Source organism: Rhinolophus sinicus, chromosome 10, assembly GCF_057876585.1.
Source record: "Rhinolophus sinicus isolate RSI-liver-muscle chromosome 10, RSI-T2T, whole genome shotgun sequence".
Classification (NCBI taxonomy): domain Eukaryota; kingdom Metazoa; phylum Chordata; class Mammalia; order Chiroptera; family Rhinolophidae; genus Rhinolophus; species Rhinolophus sinicus.
Window position 1 is genome coordinate 1,555,207 of NC_142510.1, and position 26,917 is coordinate 1,582,123.

The 26,917-nt window shown below is 56.4% G+C and overlaps 1 protein-coding gene across 3 annotated transcripts; it reads left to right on the forward strand.

Annotated features, from left to right (window-relative positions):
* On the forward strand, window positions 1-26,449 carry GGA2 (golgi associated, gamma adaptin ear containing, ARF binding protein 2). 3 transcript variants are annotated; one of them, XM_074322990.2, is made up of 17 exons: window positions 1-184; window positions 6,148-6,232; window positions 6,959-7,034; window positions 7,838-7,936; window positions 9,244-9,367; window positions 10,544-10,647; window positions 12,668-12,748; window positions 13,216-13,353; window positions 16,115-16,196; window positions 18,017-18,142; window positions 18,829-18,948; window positions 19,232-19,260; window positions 19,615-19,748; window positions 21,299-21,456; window positions 23,880-24,049; window positions 24,870-24,980; window positions 25,443-26,449. In XM_074322990.2, the coding sequence occupies exons 1-17, from the start codon at window positions 94-96 to the stop codon at window positions 25,551-25,553; spliced, it is 1,839 nt and encodes a 612-aa protein (XP_074179091.1). In that variant the 5' UTR covers window positions 1-93; the 3' UTR covers window positions 25,554-26,449. The 3 variants fall into 3 exon arrangements, with proteins under 3 accessions (XP_074179091.1, XP_074179092.1, XP_074179090.1); XM_074322991.2 differs by lacking the exon at window positions 1-184 and adding an exon at window positions 2,567-2,588; XM_074322989.2 differs by lacking the exon at window positions 1-184 and adding an exon at window positions 4,628-4,904.
* Window positions 26,450-26,917: the final 468 nt, after the last annotated feature.

Below are 26,917 nucleotides of genomic sequence, written 5' to 3' on the forward strand. Positions count from 1 at the left end.
CGCGCCTGCCGCGTCGGCAGCCCCGGAGCGCGCCAGTTGGCGGCGGCAGCTGGAGGCAGGGGCGCCCGCGGCCTCCGCGGCGGGGCCAGGCTCATGGCGGCGACGACGGCGACAGCGGTGGCGGCGGGGACCGAGTCGGCGGAGGGGTCCCCGGGGCCGGCGGCGGCGCTGGAGCTGTGGCTCAGTGAGTAGCGGGGCCGCCCCTCGGCGCGGGGCCAGCGCCGCACGTGAGGCCCGGCTTCCCGCTTCCCGGCGCCTTTCTCCTGGGGCCGCGGCGAGGACAGGGGGCGGCGCGGCTGGGAGGGCGGCCCCGGAGTCACTCCGCTCGCCCCGCTCCCGTCCCGGTGCAGAACCGCGGACGCCGTGGCTCACGGGTGTCGCGCGTGTCGCCAGTGCCCTGCACGGGGCCAAAGCCCCGCAGCCATTGTTCATCCCCACGAACGTCCCGCGAGGCGGCTGCCATTGTTCAGCCCGTGTGAGCGACGAGGACCCTCGGACGTGCGGGGACTCGGTGGTGCGAGACGCGCAGCCCCCGCGCTCCTGGGCGCTGGGCGGGGGGCTCTGTCTGCCGCCGTTGTCTGTGCGCGCGGGTCCACTCGGGCCGGACGGCTGCTAGTGGGTCGCGTCTCCTGGAAGCTTGACACCCGTCCCCGGCGGTCGGCCTGGTGCCGTCCCCGGGGGACCGAGGAGGGATCACCGAGAGGCAGATGAAGAGCGTTCCCCGTGTGCTGGGCTCTGCGAGGCGCTGCGGACCCAGAAGCGGAACCCAGGGTCCTCGCTCGCGGAGACGTGCGTAGTGGGTCCCAGCCGGTCGGAACAGGACTTGGTTAGGAGGCGCAGAAGGGCGCGTTTGTTTACGGTGCGGCGGTAGGAGCTGGTTGGTTTTCCCGGGGACAGTCCCAGCGGACACAGCATTTGAAGGGACAACGGAGGCGACAGCATTTCAGACACAGGACACTAACTGCATGTGCAAAAGCTGGGGGTCAGGAGGCTGGAGCCTTCTGGGCACCAGGAGGTCGGTAATGCTGGGGTGCAAAGCCTGAAGAGCCTGGAAATAGAGGCTGGCCGGGTAATTGGGGCAGCGCTGCCAGGGGCTTGAATGCTGCAGGAAGCAGTTTGCAGTTGATCCCGTGATGGGAGGTGCGTTGCAGTTTCAGCCAGAGAATCTGTGGTCAAGTACACCTGTTACAAGCGTCGCTTGCAGCCTTGGGGAGCTGAGTGGCCGGCGGGGAGAGTAAGGCTCTTTTGGTTGTGTGTAAGGGGCTGAAGTAGGACACACATTGCAATGGAGAGTGGAAATTAGGAGCAGGCTCGCTAGTCCACGGACTGTATACAGCCTGATGTGTAAGAATGGGGGCCAGAGACGGGGAATCGGGGGTAGACCCCGGGTGTCAGGCTCTGATACCTGGCTGGTTGCGATGGCTCCCCTGTGAGGAGAAGCTAGCCATCGAGTGGTGGAGTTTGGGTGCTTGTGGCTGTGGGAGAGACGCTCTCCAGGCAGTCGGTCAGCCCCCGGGTGGGGAGAGCTGGAGGTCAGCGTGGGAGTCCTTTCATGGACAGAGAGCCTGTCGAGGTCTGCAGATGGAGTGTGGAGAACCTCAGCATTTAACAAGTGGATGGAGGGGCGGCCGGTTAGCTCAGTTGGTTAGAGCGCGGTGCTCTTAACAGCAGGGTTGCCGGTTCGATCCCCACATGGGCCACGGTGAGCTGCGCCCTCCACAACTAGATTGAAACAACTTGGAGCTGATGGGGCCTGGAAAAGCACACTTAAAGTAAATAAAAGTTTAAAAACAAACAAATCATTAAAAAAAAATGTGGATGGAAAAGAGGCCTGAACATGGGAGACAGCAGACACGGGGAAGGGGAAAGATGGGAGGGTGGGGTGTCCTGATCTCAAAGGAGGGGTGTAGCCGGTAGGTAGTTTGCTGCTGAAAGATGGAGTAGAATGAAGAAGGGGGAACTGGGGCAAATAAAAGGCTATTAGTGAGATGTCTTGGAGTTAAATGGTGGGGACAGAGGTAGCTGAGGCCTGGGAGGGCCATAGGCTTAGGCTGGAGTTGCCAAAGGGTCAGGGGGGCTGGGTTAGGAGAGGTAGAGGCTGGCCCAGGAGGAGCAGATGCGGGAACTGGGACGTTGTTTGGGCTGATGTGGCCCCAGAATTGCTAGCTCTTCCAGTTTTTCATCCACTGCTAGAACTTACATTTTTATGTGAACTCTCTTGACTTTTTAAAAGCTGGCAACTACTCTGAAATAGAAGTTTGCCTGGTGCAGCCCAGGCGTTATTAATCCGCGGAGGTGTAGCCTCAGGCCACCACCTTTTTTTCTTTTTAATGGTGTTTGAATGTGAAATGATGGAGAGAGGGTAGCCAGGGGGATTCAGATGTAAGGGGGGGGGGGCTTTTCCTTGCAGGCCCCTCTCCACCTGATCTTTCCGGGGACTACCCCTCAGTTCTAGGTCCTTTGTTCAAGCCATCGAAGAGGGAGTGCCGACAGGAAGGGCACCTTTTGTTTTCCTGAGTGTTTGGGGAAGGAGATAAGTGCGACTGCACATGCAAATGAGTTCGTCAGTAACCCCACCCCCATGCCTGGTGAGTGTTTGGGGCTGAGGTGTAAGAAGGTGGGCGTTGGGAAGGACTGGTGAGAGACGGAAGGAGCCCACCTGGACACTTGGGGACAGGGTGGCTCACCCTCAGCACTGTTGACATTTGGGACCTGATGATTCTGTGTTGTGGGGGCCGCCCTGTGCATTGCAGGGTGTTGAGTGGAGCCCCTGGTCTCTACCCACCAGATACCAATAGCACCCAACGTCTTAGTTGTGAAAGAATCCACGAGGGAGGTAGAAATACAGAAAGATTTACCAAAGAGGAGGGTCGGCTGGGCAGCGTCTACTGGAAACTACTGTGTTTGTTGAGTCTTTGTTTCAGCTCAAGCTTTATATTTTCTAACTAGGATGTAAATTGGACGTAAATTGCTTGGGCCTGTAGTGGAATTTTCTCCTGAGTTCGGCTTTGTCCATTGGGGTGGGGGAAGGTGCGGTAAAGCTGATTATCGCAATCTTTGCATATTTTATGTAGATTTAAGTTGAAGCAGGGGCGTGGATCCCATACAGATGCAAAACCTTTTTCTAATCACCAGGCCAGCCCAGGGCCGAAGGAAATAGAAACATTGAAACTGGTATTCCGGTAAATGTAGAGGAAGCAGAACCATTAAGGCCTAGCAGAAAGCAGACAAAGAAAGAAAAGAACTTTCTAAAGGTCCCAACCTAAGTTACATTTGTTAAATTGAATTATACCGGCGGCCCGAATCTCAAAATAGAAGATTTAGTGCCACTATTACAATCCCCTGTCTCAGCACTCCTGGTCATGACGACCAAAATTGTCTCCAGACTTTCCAAATGCCCCCTAGGGGAGAGGGGCAGGGTCACCTCTCCCCTCCATCCGGGATCCTCTGAGTCTGGACCTGGGGGTGTTGATTGGACATCAGAAACCGGTCCTGTAGTCTTGGTGGTTGTGTGATACCCCCACCCCGCCCCCACACAGGAGCAGAGAAGGTAAACTATGGTTTAAACCAGATTTGCTGGGGTGGGGTGAGGTGGGGCACCAGAGCTGGTGCAGTGGCCGGACAAGGCACAGTTTAGTATGGCGGGGGCAGGAGTGGAATTGAAGGAATGCCATGAGCCCAGGCTGGACGGAGAAGGACGTCGCCTCCGGTGAGGTCTGAGGACGCTGCGCTCAGGCCGTGACCTCTTGCCTCCCTCCGCGAGCCAGGCAGCTGTGTGTGTGAGATGGGAGCGCAGTAGAAACGCGTGCGTCTTAGGGCTGCGAGGTGCAAAAGGGCTTGTGTACACAGGCGTAAGGAGAGGCCTGGCCCTGAGCGCTGGCTGCCGTTGTTTTGAGTGTTTTTAGCTGCAAGTGGCAGAAAACAAACTCATATTGGCTTACCAAGACAAAAAAAAGAAAAACAAAAACATGGGACCTGGGGAGGCGTCGTCCCCCAGAGGAGCCCCAGGACGCTGTTAGTAGACGCTCCTGCTTCTGTGCTTTCTAGACCCCCCTCCATCCTGTTTTGGTCAGTGTTCTGCGTGTGTAGCTGCCTCAGCCCTGTTCACGCAAAGGCTCCGGCTCGGGCTTTACCTGAGCCCCCTGGTTGGCAGCGGACGCCTGTGTGGCCGTGTCCAGCTGTTACAAACAGCGGGTCGTCTGGCTCCATGGAGTGCAGCGCTGGGAGTGCAGCTGGGAGGCAGGAGCCTAAAGTCCGGTTCTCTGAGTTGCCCAAGCGCTGAGCTCGTTCTTTTGGCGCCGGCATAGGACACCCCAGCGGTGGGTCTTGGGCTTCTCAGCGTGGGCCCTATGCGGGTTGGGGTGCACCTCCTGCAGTGAATGCCGTTGAATTCCAAATGCTCCCTGAGGCGACTGTTGCCCCACAGCCTCAGCCCCCCCCCCCCCCCCCCCCGCCCCCGTCCGGGGCGTGACCCCGCTGGTTGGGTGGCAGCTGGTGGGAACCTGATTCTGCCCCCTCAGGCTGAGCCATTTCGCTCAGCTGGAGTAGCAGCCCTTTTCTTTCTTTTTACTGGTTTCAGGGTGTACAACGCAATGTACTAGACGTGCACACCCTCACACAGTGGTACCCCCCCCCATCAGCTGTTTTCTTAATGCCTCTGGACTGTAGCCAAGTCAACGCCTGCAGACATTGCTTTTGTTACAAGCACAGTCTGTGGCCTGTGGTCTGTGGCCGCTGCCCCAGTGCTCGCTGGTCGGGGCCCCAGGGCCGGCGTAGTCCTGATGGGCAGGCAGGGAAGGCCTTCCTCCAGTTTGTCCCTGGCCGAGCCCCCTCTGGCCCCTTGCTGCTCCTTGGGCGATTGGCGCCCCAGACCTGGCTGTTGCTATGGCGCCGTCAGGACAAAGGTGAGGGCTTACGGGGATTGAGAAACCCATTCCTTTGTCGCCTTTTCTCCCTTAGAATGGAGTTAGTGGGTGGGAAGATGGGTGATTACAGGTCCTTTGCGTCTCACTGTTGAGCTGGGGAGACACATGACTTCCGCATGACAGGCATGTGGCTGCAGTTAGGAAGTGACACTCCCGGTGACTAGACTTGAGTAACCAGAAGGGAGGAGAATCATTAGGGGCTGAAACCAGCGGGGAGGAGATGGAAATCCGTGGGCCTTGGACACATGCGTGACATCCGAAATCTGTCAGGACCAGCAAGATACTCGTTGAGGCCAGGACAGGCTGGACAGTGGGGAGTTAGGGGGAGTTAGGGCTCAGCGACTCCTTTGAGAGCAGGCGTTCTGGTTCCGTCTGGGTGGGGACCCTGTGTGCGTCCGTGTTGGGTTGCTGGGTGGCAGTGTGGGAGGGGAGGGAGAAGCTGCTGGCACCCAGCCCCAGGAGCCATGTAGACCCCGACCCGTGTCCCAGGGGGTCGGGGCTTGTCCGTCCGTTGGCCCGTGGCCTCGTCAGTCTTCTGATAACCGCCGTGTCCGGTTCCGCCTGCCCTGCTGCCCTGTGGTGCTCAGTGTCCACGGATTTCATCGGAAGGCGGACTTAGTGTGGCCGTGCAGAGGACGCCCTGGGCCTGGGCCCCTAGAATGTGTGGTGGCGACAGGGACAGTGTTTGGAGGACAGAAGGCAAGGAGGTCCTCTGGTCAGGCAGACGGGCAGGCCGCTGACCACGGAGAGGCTTCCTGCACATGATGGTCGGGGGGTTTCAGGGCACCAGCTTCAATTCGGGGGCTCTTTAGAGGAGGTGGGATGACCCAGGGGGGCCACCACCTGGAGCCTGGGGTATAGGTGCTGGTCTTCCTGTCACAGCTAAGAAGCTTACAGGTAACCCCCCAGGTGCTGCCCACTGGCCGTCCTCAGCCAGGGCCATAGGCGGGGGGCCTGACAAGGGGCGTGAACCCTGCACTGGACGTGGCAGTAGCTTGTCCCCCACTATGCCTGTTCATTCAGTGAGCAAATATTCACTGAGCCCATGTCATGTGCCTGACGTGGTGACAGCACAGACGTGGTCCTGTCCCTTTCGGCCACCTGTCCACTGTCCGGTCCCCGAGAGGTGTGATGGCACAGCCCGTGGCGGTCCTAGTTTTGGTGAGGGAAGGAGATGCGTGTTTTTTTTTTATGCTGCTTTTTTTTATTATTTTCTTGGCAGATAAAGCCACAGACCCAAGCGTGTCAGAACAGGATTGGTCAGCGATCCAGAATTTCTGTGACCAGGTGAACACGGATCCCAATGGGTAAGGTCACCTTTACACACACGCTCGACTCTGGGGACACCTGATGAGTGCACGCCATTTTCTCTCCAGACTGTTCTAACCACTAGGCTTTCTTTCTTCCCTGAGGATGTACTGACAACATAATTTTTTTAGAAATAGCAAATTCATGTGGTTTTATAAAAAAGAAAAACAGAACAGTCCGTTTGTGACGCAATTATTTAGAAAACCTGAAATAGTGTCTGGCACAGTACTGCCTGAGTGGGCCAATAGCAGGTCGCGTGTCAAAGAGCAGTGTGTTCTCTGTAACGTCACGTAGTCTTGCCTGAGAAAGGCAGCGAAGGGTCAGATTCTGTTACCAACACCACTGAACAGGAGCCGAAGCATCGAGTCGTTATTCCAGATGTTTGCTTTGTCTTGCCGAATATTCAGCTTTTTGGAACGAGCAGAGAGTTCCATCACACTTTCTACTCTAGTGTGTGCGTGCCAAGCGTTTACTGTCCGGCAGGCAGGCCTGTGCTGCCCGGTGCCGGGTCACCTTCAGATCTGGGCCTGCCTGCTCAGCTGGAGCCTTCTGGGAGGGTGGGGGGGTCTGTGCCCTGGACAGCGGTGGCTGCAGGACGGGTGGGTGGGAGCCGGCCTGTTCAGAGCCAGTCCGTCCCAGCTCTGCTGTGGGAGCCGAGCTGCTGCTGGAACAGAGGCCTCTCACCCGAGTGCTCAGCCAGACGGGGTGTCTTTGTTTCCCCGTAGCCCGACCCACGCGCCCTGGCTGCTGGCCCACAAGATCCAGTCTCCGCAAGAGAAGGAAGCTCTTTATGCCTTGACGGTGAGTCCATCTGGCCCCTGGGCCTCGGCTCCACTGCCTGCTGGGTCCAGCCCCGTTTCAGTGTGGGGGTGGGCGGGGGCTGCCAGGTTCATCATCACGGCCCTGAGAAAGCAGGCACAGGGAGTCTGGGCTCCGGTGCCATCCCCAGTCTGTCACCCTTTCTCCCAAACTTCTGAAGAGCAGCCCTGAGCCTGCTTTGGGAGAAGGAAGGGAGGCTTTTCTTTTCTTGCCCTTTATAGACAGACCAGGGTTGCCAAGGGCCCACAGGGCCAGGTTGGTGACATAAATGAGCCACTGGTTAAAGACCCGAGTCCTGGGAGCACACAGCCTGTGTAGGGGGGCGGCTGCAGCACGGGACCAGCCGGCAAGTACCAGGCCTGTGAGGTTGGCCCATTGGTGGTAGAAGTCCCTGTTTTGCAAGAGACACCATAAATCCAGCTTTTTATGTGAATTCTGAATTTTGCAATGTTGGTGACTCATTTGAAATGCCCCTTGAGTGGCAGTAGGGAGCCCGTGACTTAGCAGCTCTTGGGCCTTACTACCAACTGTCACCTGTGTCACCTGCCCAAAGGGTCTCGTTAAAAGGTGGGGTGACCTCAGGGGCACACCCCGCTGAACTGTTTCCTGGGCACAAAGCTGTCGCCTACAGCTGCTTTTGTTCTTAGCCTGAGAATGTCCCCTCTCTCCCAAACCTCAGTGTCCTATAGTCGTAAGGAAACCTCGCCCCGGTTCCAGCAAGTGCTCACGTGTGAGACAAGCCTGGAGTCAGGGGCCTGCCCCCCGTGGGGCCCGTGTCTGTGCAGGTCCTCGAGGTGTGTGTGAACCACTGTGGGGGCAAGTTCCATGGCGAGGTGGCCAAGTTCCGCTTCCTGAACGAGCTCATCAAAGTGCTGTCCCCGAAGGTGAGTGAGTGAGGGCCTGGCCCTGCACCCCGCCCGCCCCGCCTCCACCTCCCGCTCCTGCCACCCCCTGCCCAACAGCTGGCTGGCTGGCACGTGGACGCAGCCTGCAGGCTGCCCAGCCTCTGGGGCAGCTCACGGAGGAGACCTTCGTGGGGAAGGTCACCCTTTCCTCTGCCTGGCCTGGACGGCGGGTGTGCTCAGCGGCTGGTCCCCGCCCTCGCTTGCTCGCCTCGTCCGTCTGTCCCTGAAAGGGCCTTGTGGACGGGTGGCCTGGACGGGACGCAGAGCTCTAGCCTGGAGCGCAGGTTTCCTGGTGGAGGTGCTGAGAGACACCTGGTGTCTCTCAGTTCATGTCACTTCTTCCCTCGTCCCCTGTCCTTCCTGTCCTGGAACTGCCTTGGTCCCGCCCTTCGCGGGTGACCGACACGTGGGGAACCTTTCCGTGCTGCTCCCAGCAGCTGTGTGCTGCGGCTGGATTCAGTTCATCCCGCCAGTTCCTGCCTCGTACTCGGCTCGGGCCCACCTGCTCCCCAGGTCTTTGCTCTCTGCCTCCCCCGCTCCCAGCATTCCCTAGGAAGACTCAGCCCAGGAAGCACTGTCCTGACTGCCAGCTTCTCATTGTGTCCGATAAAAGTGCCCTCTGCTTGTGGCATCTGAGTTGGGACCACCCTCCCACACGTCATGTGTCCCAGCAGAACGCCCTGGGAGCCTGGTTTCAGAGCTTTTATCTGGAGTTACATGGGGCACGGTTGATGGAATCGTTGACCGAGTCCCTGAACTTACTCTCCAGCTGCACCCTGTCCTGGGCTCAGAATAAGGCTGAAAGTTCCAATTCTCTAATCATGTGGGTGGTCTTTTTGGAGCGGTCAGCCTCCGTCCCCCTGAAACTAGGTGCCCACCCTGCGTGGTTAGCGTCAACTCAGGGACGGTCCAAGGGGGCTCGTGAGTAACAGATTCCTATCCCTCGGGAAGTCCCAAGGGTTTGGGAAACTCTGCTAGGAACTGGGAAAAGGGCAAATATATTTTATTATTCCACACTCGCCGCAGCCAAGCAGTGAGAGTCCAGTGGCTCTAAAATAGGCCGTTACACAGTGCGCTGTTTTGGTGGTTGACTCCTTGAAACCCAGAGGAACCCCGGGGCTGGTCGCCATATGGGGGGCTCTGGATGTGCCTGGCACCCCGCCGGCCTCCCCACCCCACAGCTCGCTTCTCGGGGGAGGGAGCAGCCACCTCTTCCTGCTAGTGTGGGCTCGTTCTCTGCTGCGTCCCTTCCAGCTTCTGTAATTCTCGTTCCCCCTTCGTTTCAGTACCTTGGGTCCTGGACCACGGACAGAGTTAAGGGGAGAGTCATTGAGATACTGTTCAGCTGGACAGTCTGGTTTCCAGAAGACATCAAGATCCGGGATGCTTACCAGATGCTGAAGAAGCAAGGTCGGACCCCGTACTTCGCTGCGTTCCCTTGTCACACTCACCTTTCCTTCTTGTTCTTTGTGTGCTTTGAAGCTTGGTAAGCACTGGATGTCTCGTAGGGCAGTAGAAGCTGAGACAAATAGTTTTAGTCCCCCGAGATGGGAGCCCCTTCCTTCTGGTAGGCAGGAGCTGACCGGGCGTTGGGGGTGGCCACCCTCACTGCAGCAGATCCCGCTTCTCTGGGGGGGGGGGGGGCAGTGTTCTCTGTACCCGCCTAATTCCCCTGCCGTCCTGATGGTAGGTGGGCCGTCCGTACCTGTCAGTAACTGCTAGGCCTGCTGGTGTCGTCGTCTGCTCTGAGTTAGGGGCTGGCACTGCGTCGCTGGTCTTGGTAGGACCCTCTTCATCCTGTCCCCCAGGGGCACAAGGTTTCCTTTCTGTTCTTTCCAGCTGCTGCTCTAAGGACTGCAGGCTGTGTTGTCCCCCCAGCAGAGAGGGATGGGGGGCGGGGGGCGGGGCACAGGACAGAGGGAGACAGACTGAAGTGCCACATGGTCTTGCCAGGTCACGGTGGCCTGTAAGTAGCTCTTAAAAACCTTAGTGAATGATCTGTATTGCTGTTGCCTCCCAGCTGTCCTTGGAGGCACGTCTTTCCTGGGATTTCAGGTCACTTGCCTGTTGACCTGTGACCTTGGCTCTCTGATGTTTCGAGAAAAGTTGAGGTTGTAGGCTGCCTAGCATCGTGTTGTTGTTGGGCTGCAGTGGTGGCGGCCCAGGTCCTTCTCTGTGGCATCTGGAGTCTCCGCTGCCTCTCTGGGCTCTGAGAGGAAGGAACTGGATTCGGGGGAACTGGTTTTCCCTGTCTCGGCACTCATAGGACCTGTGTGGGAGTGACAGTGACTCCTGGGCCCAGGGAGGTCATGTGCCTGTGTCACGTGATCAGTGCTGTCACCGTGTAAAGCCCACGGCCGGCTGGACGAGGCCCTGCTTCTCTGCTCCCACGTCATCGGCTCGCATGTCCCTTTCTTGTCCTTGGATGCTCCCGAGGGAGGATGGGGACCTTGGTCATACCCGGGGTGCATCCCCTGAAGGTGGCTGACAGATTTGCTAGTGAGACCCAGAAACCGGGCTTTCTACGGCATCCTGCTGGAGTCCATGCATACTCCTGTCATTAACTTCACAAATTGGACGTTTCAGGAATCATAAAGCAAGACCCTAAACTACCAGTGGATAAAATCTTGCCCCCACCTTCTCCCTGGCCCAAGAGTTCCATCTTTGATGCTGACGAAGAAAAGTCAAAGGTAAGAAGAGCTCCTGTGACCTCGGCGGCCACCTGCAGTCTGTCAGACCCGTTCTGGTAGGGCCTCCTGCAGTGTTCCCGGGAATGTCCTCTGACTCCTGAACCAGTGTGTGGGGGGATGAATGGGGGGGTTGGTAGCTCTCTGTGGAGCGCGTTCTCATGCGTGAGGGGGCGTAAGGTGTCAAGGCATGGAACTAACTCCTGGTCCTTCATGAAAGGCGAACGCATTCACAGACTACAAAGTGGGAGAGTGAAGAAAGCTTTTATTAAAGCTAGAAAGAGAAGAAATGCCCGTGGCAGTGTCCAAATATGACTGCTGCCTCGGGTTGTAAGGAGAGAAACACCAGCGGGGGTCGCGGGGCAGAGTCCAGAGTCTCAGGGGACAGCTGCACCTAACTCAGCTTTTTCTTGTATATGAAGGGGGTGGGGGGAGTCAGGCAGGCAGGTTTGGGGCTGACATCCTTCCTGGGCTCTGGTCTGTTTGAAGATGCTGTTATCTCCGGACTCGGCCTTGGCCATCGAGTCCTGGGGCTTTAATGTGTCACCAGTAAAAACTGCCAGAAGTTGTAAATTGGATTCCAGTGTCCGGGCGCCTGAGGATTAAGAAATGGCTCTTTCCCAGGTTAGGATGTTGTTGGTTAACAAGTTATGGGTGGGCTTGAGAAAGGGAGCAAACAGGTCTTCAGTTATCGGTGAGGGAGAAACAGAGAGAAAACGAGCCCTCCTGATACTCATGTAACTGCAAACAGTCTAGCTTCAGGTGGCTGGATGGCGAGCTATGCGGCGAGTCACACTGCAAACTAGCTCAGTCTAACCGCGGTACTCATCCCCTGAAGTTCACCCTTAACGTGGGCTGGGTGTTTTCATCGTGGATGGGCCAGGTGACAAACGCCACGTTCTTTGTAGCCTGCATCTTGTCTGTACAAGTGCTCCTGTGGGAAGAGGGCACAGGAGGGTAACCCAGGGGGTAGCGTGCGTGGTCGGCACGTCCTGTGGTGCTGGCGGGCAGGGTGGAAAGAAAAGGATTGGCCGGATGTGGGCTCGGGTCTTTTTAGAGCCAGCAAACCTGAGCCCGCCTACCTTCCACTGCCTCAGCCCGTGCTCCTCTGACATCAGTAAGGAGAGGGAAGGGCAAGGCGGGAGGTCGGAACCGAGGCCAGGACCCCGGATGACCCTAGAGCATCTCCGAGTGGGAAAGGGCCCTGGGGCGCCCGTGGTGGCAGGGCTTGGGTGTCAGTCACTCAGCTCTGCCTCGCGCAGGAGCAGGAAAGGCCCAGGCTGCGGGTGTCACACCGTGACCTTCCTGAGGTCACCTTCCTCTGCAGCTCTCAGCTGTGCCCGGCCGTCGGGCCCAGGCGCTCGGTGGCCATTGGGTCACTCACTGTCGGCCGAGGAGCAGGGCTGCTCCAGCTGTGGGCTCCCTTTCTCTCTGGCTTCTCCTGCTGGGGCCGGACGATCGCAGAGGGTGTGGGCTCCTGAGAAAGGAGGAGTCCTGAGGCCCCTGGGAAAGCTCTGCCCCCGGGCTCAGTGTGCCCGTCCTCCTGCCATCTGCCAACAAAGCCTGAGTGACTGGCACGGGCCAGGCCTTGTGCTGGGCATGGGGAGTAAAGGGGACAGGACACCCAGGCCTGTCACACGTGGAGGCTGTGGTCCAGCGCAGCCAGGGGACATTTGGGCCCAGTGGCTTTCTTGAGGGAAGGCGCCGTCCTGTGTACTGGGGTGTTTCCAGCATCCCGGGTCTCTACCACTAGGTGCCAGGCGTACCCCCAGTGTGACAGCCAAGATGCCTGCGGACTTTGCCAGATGTCCCCTGGGGGAGATAGCCCTCCACCTCCCTGCCCCACTGATCCCAGGGGTGTGGGCTGGTCGGAGCTCGGCCATTGCTGTCCGGTTGGGAGGATTTGGTGAGGATGCACAGGGGGTGTGTGAGCTGTTACTGCTGCGGGTTCTCCTGTGGCTGACGCTGCGCCCTGGCCATGTGACACGAGGGTTAGTGTCACCTGCTCTTGTTTCCGCTTCAGCTTCTGACACGACTTCTGAAGAGCAACCTCCCTGAGGACCTGCGGGCAGCAAACCAGCTGATCAAGAGTCTGGTCAAGGAGGTAAGGGGTGGGGTTTTCCAGTGGGTTCTGCAGATCCAGCCCTGGACGGGTGCACGTGTGTGTGTGTGTGTGTGTGTGTGTGTGCGCGCGCGCGCATGTGTGTACCTGCTCTGCAGTCTGGGCACACAGACTCTGGGAGAAGGGAGGGCCCCTCGTCCCTGAGCCAGGGAGCAGCCACGGCTCCCCGAGGGCAGCCAGTGGTGACAGAGCAGGTCATGCCCTGTGTGGCCCAGTGACTTATGTCCAGGGCTCAGTGTTTCACTGCCCCGTTGTCTGTCTCAGCGACGGGTGCTGTGTGGACAGAGTCCAGGTTTGGGGTCTAGTTTTGGGGTTCAGAGGAGTAGATCCCCAGGAACTGTGGGCTCTGAGCACCGTCCTTGTTCACTGAGCGCCCCCTCCCGCAGTGCGTGCCCCCTGCCCGGCCTGGCTCGGCCCCCTCCCGCCCACACCGTCCTTTCCCCCTGAAGGAGCAGGAGCGCTCAGAAAAGGTGTCCCGGAGAGTGAGTGCCGTGGAGGAGGTGCGCAGCCACGTGAAGGTGCTGCGGGAGATGCTGGGCGTCTATCGCAGGCCGGGGCAGGCCCCCCCGGACCAGGCGGCCCTGCAGGTAGGTCCTCGGGGGCTGAGGTGCTGCAAAGGGCACGTGTGCAAAGCGCATTGAAAGTGTTTTCACACCTATCCGTCCTCGCCGCCGTCGTCACGATCAGGACAGTACACAGGCCCCTTACTTTGCCCCCCCAGATCTCCTGCCCCTCGCTCGGCTCTGCCTTCCCTCCCTGCTTGTGTCCCCATCCACCAATCTGCTTTCTGATCTCATGAGTTTGTATTCCCTAGACTTCTGCTAAAATGGAACGATACAGCGTGTGCCCTTGTTTGGGGGTGGGGGGGGGGTCTGGCTTCTCCCCCTCGACATAATTGAGCCCATTCGTGTACGTATCCACCGCTTACTCCTTTGTGCCCAGTGGCATTCTGCTGTCTGCATGCACCTCGTGTGTGTGCCCGCTCACCTATTGACGGGCACCTGGGTCGTCCCCGCCTTGGTGGTGATGAATCGGGCTGCAGGATTTCCTGTGAACGTGCAGCTTCTTTTGGGTAAACGCCAAGGTGTGGGGCGCCTGGGTCACAAGGCTGAGTGTCCCCACGTAACTTAAAGCAGCTGCCCAATGACTGTGTCAGGTGCTGTATCGTGTGTCCTGCTAGTGAGGGAGGCGTCCAGTTGCCCACGCCTCACACATCCAGAGATCTTCTCTTTAAAAATCACCTTTATGGAGAAGTCACGTAACAAAAGCAGCCATCAGCCCTGTCTGACTAGAACCTGTTCATTCCCCCTAAAAGAAACCCTGTCCCTGTGGGCGGTCACTCCCCCCCACCTGTTCCTCCCGCTCCGCGAGCCCACTGGTCTGTTTTCTGTGTCTGGTTTGCCGGTTGGGACGTGTCATGTCCGTGGATTCACAGCACGTGGCTTCGTTCACCAGTGCGGTGTTTGAGGTGCGTCCACGTCGCGGCATGTCAGTCCTGCGTTCCTTTCTGTGGCTGAGGGACGACCCCGTGTGCTGCCTGCCTTTGTTTACCATACTCAGCTGGGCCTTGGGTCGGGTTCGCTCGTTGGCAGTCACGGGGATGCTCTGACCGTCCGTGGACGCCTCGTGTGGATGTGCACAAGGCTTGAAGTCCCCCGGGCGTGTACCCTGGCGTGGACTCAAACTTTCTGAGCAGCTGCCAGGCTGTTTGCTGCGTCCTCAGTGCCAGGTCCCAGTTTCTCATGTCCTGCCGACACTCGTTTGTCTCTTTGGTAATGGCCGTTCTAGCGGGTGTGCAGTGGGACCTCACGGTGGTTTGGGTTGTGTTTCTCCTTTGCTTTAACTTGAGTTTTCTTGTGTGTATTGGTCACGTACATATTGTCGCTGAAGAAATGTTTGTTCGAGTTCTTTGCCCATTTTTTAATGGGGTTGTCTACTTTTGAGTTAACAGAGTTCTTTATGTGTCCTGGATACAAGTCCTTTTTCAGACTGTTTTCTCCCATCCCAAGGGTTCTTTTCACTGTCTTGACAGTGTTTTGAAGCACAAGGTTTTAGTTTTGAAGTTCAGTGTCTCTTTTCTCTGGTTGCTGGTGCATTGGTGTCACGTGTAAGACAGCGCCACCTGGTGTCGGCAGGTGGTGGGGCTTCCGTGCCACCAGAGGCTCTGCCTCCCTGGGTCTTATCTGCAGCCCAGCTCTTGCGCCTCCTGCCCAGCAGAGCAGCCTTCACACAGGTCACCTGTCCTTCCATGTCACAGTCTGGAGGAGAGAACTAGTCTTTCCCCAGTTCCAAATTCCTGAGAGGAAACTCTGGCCAACATGGCTCGTGGGTCTACCCCATCCAGTCAGCAGTGACGGGCTGGGCAGCTGTAGAGAAGACCGGGCTGGCCTCCCTCAGTGGCTGGGCGGGGTCTGTCCTCAGAGGATCGGTGGCCTTGGGCCAGGCGGACGTGCAACGCCGGTCTCCCGTGGTCAGGCTGCAGCAGATTTCCTCAGGGAGGTCGGCATTTGGGCCTTTAAACAGGCCAGCTTCCAGCCAAGGTGGCAGCCAGCTACGCATGACAGCGCCACCTCATCAGGAAACAGCCTCGTCTTCATAATGGGTGAAGCTGGTGCTGGGAACCGTGGCCTCCTGACACTGAGCCCGAGAACCCGGGCTTGCCGTCCACCTGAGACGCCTGGCGCCCCTGTTCTCCCCACCAGGGGCTCCTCCTTTTACTTTTACGGTGATGGCAGGTGGGAGCACAGCCGGATGTGGCCTTCCGTGAGGAGCAAAGTGGGAGGAAGGGGCTCCTTCCTGCTTCCTCTCCCCGACTTGGCGGCTGGATGTATCATTTCAGCAACGCTGGGCAAGGGGCTGAGTGTAAAATGAGGTAGTAACGGAGCTCCCTGGAGGGAAGGCGGCCTGAGGCGTACAGGGGCTGTTTGTCCCCCTACAGCATGTGGAGGGTGAGATTGGAGCACGCTCCTGGGAGGACGGGGATCAGCTTTCCCAGCTGTTGTGGGGCGTGAGGGTCAGTTCTGGGGGAACTGCTGGGGGAGGGCGGCCCTGGGGGTGTTGTGACGGGGATGCCGGCCTCAGACAGCAGGGCGCTGGGGGTCGCCGCATGCTTTGCTGGGGTCATCCTGTTGCTGAAGCTCGAAGAAGAGCGTGCTGTACAGAGATGGTGGCTGCTCCTCTGGGTGAAGGCCTTGTCACCGTTTATTGTTTTAAAAAAATCGTGCAATTGTAGCCCAAACTGCTTCTGAGCCTGTAGCTGCTGTTCTTTCCAACTGCAGCCATGGCTTTGGGGCCGACTCGGGAGCGCTGCAGGCCCCAGGGCCCCACCTGACACAAGCCCGTTCCCAGGTCGTATACGAGCGCTGTGAGAGGCTGCGGCCCACCCTGTTCCGGCTGGCGAGTGACACCGGTGACGATGACGACGCACTCGGTAAGCTGTCCCTCGGCCCAGGTGGGCGCAGCCGCCCGCTGCACCTGTGCTGCCTGGAAGGGGACGGCATGGGCGTCAGGTGCTCTGGCCACTGGCCTGGGAGGGAAGGCATGGCCTGCTTTCCAGAAGGATCTAGGCTTGAGCAAGAAGTCAGCAGCAGGCGTGAAAGCGTAGACGGGGTGGAATCTGCCATGTAGGTGGGGAGTGAGGGGCGAGAAGAAGGGCAGGTCTGTGGAAGGCCCGAGGACGCTGACCGTCCCACACACCCTGAAGCAGCTGCCCGGGGTCGGCTCAGGTCCCCCAACCTGCGTGAGTGCCTTCGGGGCGGGTAGGTGACCTCAGGATCAGGAGGCAGGCTGATGGGGGCTGCAAGGGGCAGTGCAGAATTTTCATACCTGCACGTAGGTAATAAAACGTTTTAAACTTGATTATGGAAAATCTCAAAGCACGTGAGAAGGGGAAATAATGGGATAAGCCCTGTGTGCTCTCCAGCCGTTACCAGCGACCAGCTCGTGGCCGGTCTTTAGATCGTGGTCCACCTGTATACCCCCCACCCTCACTTCCATTTTGAAGCAAATGCTGAATATTACAAAGTAATGACCCAGTCAGTGATCAGGGAACGGCGTTTTTCTCTCTCACCATCTCGCTGACCTTCCCTGGTTTTCTCTGTAACAGATTGTTCTAAATCAGACGCAAAAGAAAAGCTGTGGTTCATTGACGCTGAACTTGATGTTAGGTCGCTATAGCTCAGGTCTTCATTGGGTTGGGTGGCTCTCTGTTCTTCATCTCTCCTTGTTTCTGGAAGGAAGAACTTGGCCTTTGACCGGTAGGGTTTCACTGTCTCAGTTTTCTGATGGCAGCCCCATGACATTTAGCGAGCTGTTCTCCTGGTATTTCTTACACATTGGATCGGGGCGCTGGATCAGATTCAGATTCAATTGGGGTGGGGGCCGGGGGAGTAAGAACACTTCATGGGTGGTGTTCCAAAGGCCCATGGGATCTGCTTCTGTTTTTTTGTGATGTAATTATTGTCTAAACTCGTATGGTTTTCTCTGATTGCAGTGAAGTCAGAGGTAATCAAATTTAAATTTTTAAGTAGTTTGACATCACAAATAAAACACTTGCGAGGTGACCTTAACGCCACAATGTTGGTTTGCAACCTCCATCCAGTTGAAAAATTGGCAGGAAAATTTGGTTGGTCACTCTTGGGAAGGAGCCTTCTGGCCCTCTGGCCCGTGGCCCCTGCCCTGCCGCTCTTCTGTCTAACTCTCCTGGAGAGATTTTTTTGCAGGTAGACGAGGCTGTGAGGTGCTCGTGGAAATCCAGGGTGTGTTTGATACTTTCAGGACATTTCGGTGTGGATCTCAAATCTACGTCAGAAATACTTGATCTGTACTTAGATTGTATAACATTTACAAGTGAAAGGTAGATTCGTATACCAGTCTGTCCCCTGCACACTCGAAAGCTTTCCAGTAACTGGATAACGTATCAGAAACGTCTTGAATACGTTCACACTGACAAAACAGCTTTCTGCTTTCATTTTAGATTAATGAAAGTAAAGTGGTAGTTCCTCAGTTGAATGAGCCACATTTCAAGCGTTGGCCATCATGTTGGGCTGTGCAGACTGCGGTGACAACGTTGGGTTTCTGCCGCGCCCTGAGAACTGAAAGCGTGGGGATCACAGGCTGAGGGACTAGTCCTGGTGGGGCCTGACCACGTGACCTGGGGGCGGGGCCCGGTGACAGCTGCTCTGCAGCCCAGCTGCAAAAAGGCCGAGGTGGTCGGTAGCCAAACCAGGGTCCTGCTTTTTCCCTCTTCAGCGGAGATCCTGCAGGCAAACGACCTCCTCACGCAGGGCGTCCTGCTGTACAAGCAGGTGATGGAGGGCCGCGTCAACGCGGGCAGCAAAACACCCCGCCCCGTGGGAAACGTGCCTGTCCCCAGAGGTACGTGCAGGGCCTGTCCCCGCCCTCTGCCTGCGTGCAGCCTGCCGATCCTGGAAAAGAATGGGTCCTCAGAACGTTCTGGGTCACGGTGTAGAAACGCGAGAATGTGCCCTCCTCTCTTTCCTGAGAGCTGGTCTTGTCAGCCAGCCTGTCAGGAGCTGCCTCCTGAGCCCAGTGCAGGCTGCATCCCAGCCTTGGCTGTGACAGGAGGCGGCGGCTATGGTGCCCCCAGGGTTACCATCCTCGTCATGAGCGCCCCCTTAAGGGAGCTGGAGGCCAAACACGCTCTTCAGGGCTTCCTCGTGCCTCGCCAGCCGCCTCAGACTCTCCTGGAATACTGGTTAAAACGCAGATTCTCCGGTCCCCGCCTGTACCTTCTGCTTCAAGACTTTGGAGCTGGGCCTGGGGGTCTGCGTTTTTCTCCCGCTTCTCCAGAAGCCTTCAAAGGGCTCTGGGCTGGGGAAGTCAGCCTGCCGCTGTCCATGGTGACGATCGGCAGAGAACCCTGCTTGCTGGGATGGGCGGGCTGCCTCATGTTCTATGTGCCAGCTGAGGTGGAATGTTCTGGGGGCTGTGGAGGCTGGAGCGATGGGATGTCTTTTGATGGGCAAGAGGCCTGAGGGACGCCGACAGGCATTGAGTGGACCTTGCCCTCATTCTGATGGACTTTCCTTACTGTTCTCTAGTCTTGCGGAACCCAACAGGCTGCGTGGGGAACTGCCTGATTGACTTGGAGGCAGACAGTGGGTCTGAGCAGGCTGGCACTGGGTCACCATCGCTGCTCCACCGGGACCTGGCAGCCTTAGGTGAGGGTGGGTGTGCGGGGGAGCCGGCCAGAATGACCCGCCCAGGGAGAGAGCAAGCCTCCTCCCCTTGGGCAGAAGATGCCTGTTTCTGGTGGGAATCGGGTACCCGGGGCGTTCAGTGAGGTCCTCTGCACTTAGTCCGAGACTTGCCATGGAGGACAGTGAGTTTGGGTGATTCGCTTTGTCTAGGCTTTCTCGGGTTCTAGAAAGGGTGGGCGTGGTGGCGAGCTCCAGCTCACATCAGGTTGAGTTACTGGTCTGCCTGTCTGCTCTTTCCTTCCAGGACTCAGTGATGCTCCAGTCACCAACAAGGTAAGGAAGCTCTTCCTCGGGCCACAGAGGAGAGGGGAGGGGCGTCCCCAAACCTCCCTTCAGGAGCGCAGTGCCGCCTGTGGCGGGCGGAGAGGGACTGTAGCATAGCCCGATGGTGCGTGCGGAGTGGAGGCCGAAGCCTCTTCTTTTCTCAGCTCAGCTCTGGTCTGGCTGAGGCCCCAGAGGAGCACAGCGTTTCTCCTCATACCCCTGCCCTCATCAGGCGTGCCCAGATGCCTGCGTCCTGAAGGTCTGCTCAGTGGCTTTGGGGGGGCCAGCAGCGCTAGCCGTGGTGTCGCCATGGCTCATGGGCATTCGTACCTGGCCTTATTTTAGCCTTTCCCGGTTTGACAGGCTGCCGGCCAGAGTTGCTGTAAGGAGAGGCAGAACCCCCCTGCCCGGGCACTGCCAGCTGCTGGGGTGCAGAGCCCGTCTGCAGACAGCAGCCTGCTAGACGTGCTGTCCTCACAGCCACCATCGGGCTCTCTGTGAGTTGTGGGCAAGGGGTGTGGGACGGCTCCTGTGTGCAGCTCACGTCACTGCACCGGGGCCTGGGGCCCTGGAAGCCGGCCACAGGCCTGTTCCCCTGCCCATGGAGGGGCTTCTGAGGTGCCTCCCCTCTTCCTTGACTCCCATCCTGAGTCAGGAAAGGGCACGCCTTGGCCCGGCCCTGGGAACAGTTTGCTCAAGGACTAGCAGCGGTAGTGATGGTTTTGCTGTTTGTAGGGTGGGTTTTGTGTTTTCCTGATGACGCTGTCATTTGAAACGAAGCAAAATATCACTAGAAGTAATTAAAGCCCCACGTATCACCCTCTAAGGACAATAATATTCCTTCACTTTTTTTCTGTCCGTGCAGTAATACGTTATTGTGGCTTATTTTTGCACAAATATGGGTCATACTTTACATACTCCAATGTGGTGTTTTTCATATCACATAATATCTTTGGCACATTTCCATATCAGTTTGTATAAATTTGACTCATTTTGTTCTAACAGTTGTATAATAATTCACACACACATAATACACATATACGTAATCATGTCCCTCTTATGGATATTTCCATAGCTTCCACTCTGAAGGCATGTGGGGGAGCGTTTCTATAGTGCAGATACCTAGAGGCAGACATGCTCTGAGCTGTGAGTAGCAGGTTTCCGGGCCCCTGTCCTGTCATCGCCGGAAAGGTTGGAGCTGTTTGCCTCTCCGCACACAGCCTGAGAGAGCCCGTGTCCCTGGCGAGACCACAGGGCTTGGGGGCAGTGCTGGGAGGTCACGGTGGCATCTGAGGGCGTTTCTTTCCAGTTCACTTTTCCTGACCACGCGGGGGTGGGGGTTGAGCAGTCATCATTCAAATTTTGGTGAGTTCCTTTTGTCTGGACTTTAGTTTTCTAAAATTGTTTTCAATTTGTCTTCCAAATGGGCAAAATCATAAAAGGGTACGAACGAGGTGGTCAGTGTAGTTTGTGTTACCGTCTTCCTGGCTTCTGTCCCTCTAGTGATCTCGTATGGGGGGTGGGGATCTTACACACTTTGTAAGCGGGCATTTTCCCGCCAAATTGCGTCGTAACGCGGGGCTTTTTTGACATTTTCTCGCCAAAATTAGACTTTCTGTAAAATATTCATATCTTTCGATCTATTTGATATTTTTCTATGAAACTTTCAGTGTTTTAGTTTAAAAAGAGGTGCAAAATATGTGTTATTCTCGTCTCCCGCGCTTTGGTATAAAAAGCGATATGACGAGTTTACTCGTTTCCTGCAAAAACTGTGTTAAGAGCTCATTTATTGTGTGCATACTCCACTGCTTTTCAGACATTTTCCCATTTCATTCTCATGACAACCCTGTGAGGCAGATACTAGATTATTCCCGTTTTAGAGAGGAGAACACTGCGGCGTAGGTTAGATTACTTGTTTGACGTCATGTACCTTTGAGAGAGACACACACATTTCTTTTTTCCCCTTCTTTATTCTTCGGAAAGCCTAACCACAGGTTCCTTGCATTCTCTATTTTTGCCAGTCTTGATACCTTGCATTTCTTTGCAGGAATTACATTCCACAGAAAAGTATCCCTGAGGACGTCCCACCAGGTACTAAGTCCTCCCCAGGTTGGTCCTGGGAGGCTGGCTCGTCGGCTTCGTCCTCGTCTTCCCAGAATACACCTCTGGCTCAAGTGTTTGTCCCTTTGGAGTCTGTGAGGCCCAGTAAGTCCAGTTTCACGCTTTTTCCCCTTTCTTTGTGTTTGATGCCCGGCTCTATCCACTCTGGATTCAGAGGGGTGGCTCTTAAACTGGGGCTGATGAGTGGTTTTGCCTGGGCGCAGTGGCTTCCTGTCTCTTCGCTGATACTTTTCTTGATGTTTTCTCTGCCTTTGTGTCGACGCTGAGGGATATGGGCAGGTAGAGTCCGTGGGGCTGGAGTCCGGTTAGCGACACGGTGTTCATGGGGATGCAGGAAGGGAACGTTGTGTGTGGTCTGCAGTGACAGAAGAGGTGGGGTCCAGGAAGGGAAGGCTTTGGCTGCTGACCCTCGTCTCAGGGTCCCCATCAGAGCAGGCACGTAGGTGTAACCCCCTTACAGAGGAAAGGAGACCGGACGCTAGCCAAGTGCACTCAGCACTAGTGTGTGAGCAGCAGCGACCGGGCTTCAGATCCAGGGCTCCGGGCCCTGCCCAGGCTGCTTCCAAGGCCCTGGAACCAGGCAGAGGACTTGGAACAGCCAGTGAGCAGGGGGCCGTGGCTCACGTGCTTGGTTCGCTTCTGACGTAAAAAGAATCCACGTTCAGTGCTCATTGCCGGTGTTGGTCACTGCGCTCTGGTTATAAAACGTTCACGTTTGAGGGCACTGGGCGAAGGGTGTGTGGGACGAGCTCCTCTGTTAGTTTTGTAACTTTATAAATCTGAGACAACAAAACAAAAGCAAAAATTAAAGTGTTCAATGTAGAAGTTGTAGAAAAGATAGACTAGAGCAGGAAATTGGAATCACCTGTACCATTACCAGCCAGAAGTGGGAGTTCTGTCGGTGTCTCAGTGCACGCTCTTATCCACGTACTTACGTACATACCTATGTGTATCCCCGAAAATAAGACCGCGTTTCATATTCAGTTTTGCTCCAAAAGATGCATTAGGGCTTATGTTCAGGGAAACACGGTATGTACATACATTTTTTTAATTAATCGGCACTATAGTACATACAGACGGGTTTTTCCTGCTTTCATTACTGTTGTCAGCCATAGCATTTTTTCATGCCTTTAATTGTTCTTCAGAACCTTGATTTTTTTTTTTTTTAAAGGACTTTACTGGGGAACAGTGCGTACTTCCAGGACTCCCCCCGCCCCCCAAGTCAAGTTGTTGTCCTTTCAGTCTTAGTTGTGGAGGGCACAGCTCGGCTCCAGGTCCAGTTGCCGTTGCAGGGGGCGCAGCCCACCATCCCTTGTGGGAGTCGAACTGGCAACCTTGTGGTTGAGAGCCCACTGGCCCATGTGGGAATCGAACTGGCAGCCTTCGGAGTTAGGAGCTTGGAGCTCTAACCGCCTGAGCCACCGGGCCGGCCCTTGATTTCTTTTTTGTTTAATGAATTCATACGTTACATCACTAAACAGAATCACCGTCACTCCTTGAATTCCTTTCTGAAGGGTAATCAGGTGCCAGCTGTTTGCTGTTACAACCACTGCTGCAGTGAACATGTCTGGGTGCCCATTTTTTAAAACTTCACTGCTGGGTGTAGACACTTAAAAATTTATAATCTGCATTATCAAGTTCGCTTCCAGAAAGGTTCTCTTAGCCCCGTATTGCATGGGTAGCGTCAGTCTTTTGAGTCTTTGGCAGTTGCATTGTTAAGCTGTATTTTTATATGTGCATTTTGATAAGTGACGTTTGATACAAGGTAAGGATTCGTGAAAGTGTTTTTCTGCATCGTTAGCCAGCTGTCTGAAGCAGCCACTGATTTATTGAACCAGTCACTGGTTTTGAAAGACGTGTCTTTAAAGTGTAGCTCATTTGGGTCTATTCTACACGCTGTCTTATACCACTTTGCTTGACTGGGTGGTTTTGTTCACATCTGATACGAGTAGCCTTACCACCCTCTTTTTCAATGGTTAGTCTCATGGCTTCTTGCCCCCAAAATTAACTTCCGAATCATTTCTGAGCTTCATTAAAACAATCCTTTTAGGAGTTCCATTAGAGGATGCCAGTAAACCTTTAATTTGAAGAGCTACCCTGTTTTTATAGCTTTGTGAAGCATAAGGCGTGTGTGTGTGTGTGTGTAGACTTATACACAAGAGACCAGAAGGAAACAGGTGCAAATGTTAACAGTGCTTCATTCTGGCTAGAATTAAGGGGGTTTCACTTCATTCTTCGATATCCTGTATTTTCCATGGTTTTCATGCATTATTTAATCGTCATCTTGTCTCCCTTTTGAAAAGTGTGGTTCAAAAGAGGAACAGGTAACGTGCGGGACAACCAGGTGCTGGGGGAGGCCGGCTGGAAGTCACAGGCACCCACAGGAGCAATAGGCTGGGCCTGTGCCGCTGCTCCGGGGGGTCAAGTGCACGTGCACGGGCGGCTCTGATCCGGGCACGGGCAGCAGCACTCACCCCCCTTCCGGTCGGTCGGTCCTTGTCTGCCAGGCGACCTGCCTCCCATCATCGTGTACGACCGCAACGGCTTCAGGATTCTGCTGCACTTCTCTCAGACGGGGGCCCCCGGGCACCCCGCGCTGCACGTGCTGCTGCTGACCTTGATGAGCACGGCCCCCCAGCCCGTCTGGAACATCTCATTCCAAGTGGCCGCGCCAAAGGTCAGTCGCTGAGTCCCGGGTCCTTTGCTGGGAGAGAATCCTCACTCAGTAGTGGAAGATACGATTGGCTCATTTAACTGGGATTCCTGCATGTCTGGCTTCAGGTCTGGCTGGACCCAGGTGCTTTCTTAGCTGATTCCTTAAGAATCTCTCTTCCCACCTCCTGACTTTGCTTTTCTCGGTGACCCCTGCTCTTGACAGACTCGTCACAAAGCAGGAACATGGCTGCCAGCAGCTCCATATCACATGGTCCTTAACCCCTTTCTCTCAGAAGAAGCGTTACCCTGGCACCAGGCTTGTGGACTGATCGCCCAGGAAGGGGCGGGGGTTGGCCCTGGTGGGCTGGGACCAGCACTGTGTTTGGGTCTGTGCGGTGCTCTGGACAGTCTCGGGACTGGGTCCACCCCTTTCCGGGGGAAGTAGAGCCCCCTGATAACAGCCATACCAGTATCCCAGGGTCGGGGAAGGGGCATGTCCTGAAGGAGGGATTCAATGCGGACAGAAGAAGGTTTCATTCTCTAGGCCACCTGGTGATTATGTGGGGCGCGTACTGTTTGTGCTTCTGTTTTATACATTAGCAGCCCAGGGCTCAGGACGGTTAGTCGTTCTGCCTAACACCACAGAGCTAGTGAGACAGTTGGGATTCAGTCCCAGACTTGCCCTCGCTCTTCCGCTGCCTCTCCGTCGGTGTGGAAAGGAGGCCTTTTGGATCCTGTCGTCTGTCGTCTGTCGGGTTATGGTCAGGTGCTTGTGGCCACCTGCTCTCCCCCATGCGACCTGGTGTGGACCAGGAATGACTTGTTTGTGTTGGGTTTGACAGTCAATGCGAGTGAAGCTGCAGCCGGCATCCAGCACGAAGCTCCCTGCCTTCAGCCCTTTGGTGCCTCCAGCTGTGATCTCGCAAGTGCTGCTGCTGGACAACCCACACAAGGTACGTTCTGGTGTCCGGCAGACGTTAGGGAGCTGGGCCCAGCTCTGGGGGGCAGCCTGGTCGCTGGACAGGGTGGGTGGAGGCCTGGGCTGATGTCTCCGGTTGTTGGGAGTGCTGGTGGCCTGCCACCCTGCCAGGGTCTGTTTTCCCCGGGGGCTTTTGGAAAGAAGACCTGCCACCAGACTGTCATGGCTGGGAACCAAGGGAGTGACAGGCTCCCTGCCTCTGACCGGGGGAGGTCGTCCACTCCTCTGCGGCCTCTGAGCAGGAAAGCCCAGCGCGGGAGGCTCCTTGGATGTGTGCCCGCCTCCCTGGTGTTTGCAGCCCCTGGGACCCAGGCCCAGCTGGGCTGTTGAGCCCGGGAGGCCCCCGCCTGGCCTCCATGGGGTCTGTTGGGTGGGAATCTTGATTGGGCTGGCTTTCGTTGATCCCACTAATGTGCCATCTCCTGTCTTTGCCCAGGAGCCTATCCGGTTACGGTACAAGCTGACATTTAACCAGGGCGGACAGCCTTTCAGTGAAGTAGGGGAAGTGAAAGACTTTCCCGACCTGGCGGTCCTGGGTGCAGCCTAACTTGCCCAGACACCCTGCCAGTCCAGGGTGGGCCGTGCGACTGCCGTCTGCGTGGGACCGACCTTGGTGACCGCGTGCAGTGCCAAGAGTTCTGTGCATGCTGACTAAGACACTGTGTGTGTGTGTGTGTGTGTGTGTGTGTGTGGTGGGGGACTCGGGAGGGGGGAGCAGATTTGGGGGGTGCAGTGGGAACTGCTAGGCCTTTCTGAGCACCATCTGCTCCAGTCACTTGTTTCTGCATGTTGGGGGGCACAACCTGATTTCCTTGCCCAGGTTGGGGGTCTTATTAGCCAAAGGTGTTGTGGTTGTTGTTTTGTATTGTTATCTTTTCAATCATCCACTCTGTGCCTTGTCGGCCTTTGAAAGTCTTGGTTGCCCCCGGGCTGCTGTTCTCAGGGACCTAAGAAGGGGCCTGGTTGGCCTTGGGGCCGAGAGTGGCTCTGGGACACTGTCTTCCAGGAAGACCTCGGCTCTCTTTCCACTGGAGCGCTGCTTGTTTGTGCTCAGGAAGACCTGAGTGGAATGCTTGCTGCACTGCTCGTTCTCCAGGCGAGGGGCCGCCACGAGTCCCGAGGACCGCACTCGGGGGCCAGCCTGTCCCTTACCACTGTGCCTTAGCGTCAGCCATAGGGGGACCTCCAGGGCAGGGAAGGCAGGTCCCGTGGGTTGGGCGGCCTGTCTGGGCCCTCAGGACGCTCATTCTTGGTCCCAAGCATGAACTCAGCCCCGTGGTGACACCGTGCCACTCACTGTCAGTCGTAGCTGGCAGGCTCCCCTGGTCTGTTGCCTTCACAATCCAAGATGAAGAACTGATGCACATAGAGAGGAAAAGCGTAGCACTGGTTTCAGTGGCGACTGAAGATCGAGTCACCCAATAAATACCTGTGTAGCAAATACACCGTGTGGCGTGTTGAGTGCTGTAGAGACGGTGGGCCTAAGGGAACGGCGTCGGAGGAAGTGAGGACCCCATGAGTCAGCGAACGGACAGGCCCCGAGGCTCTGACAAAGCTGGAGAAGAGGTGGGTGTTTTGTTCCGGCCTCGGTGTGAAGGGAAATGCAGGTTTATAATCAATACTGAGCACATACTATATGCTGGGCACTTGGTGCGTGTTTCCCAGTTCTGTTTGGTTTGAGGGAAGCGGGACCTGGCTAAGACGGCCTGAGGGGGCACTTGGAAACCCAGCAGCTCACCTGTCTGGACAGGATTGGACCTCATGCTGCAAGGCTCTGGGGGCTCGTCACAAAACCCGCCCTATCACAGTCTGCTCTTGAGCAGCTTCTGCATCCAGTTGGAAATCCCCCAACACTGACGGGTGGGAGCTGCAAAAGATCACCGACGTGTGCAGATTTGTAAGCAAATGTGA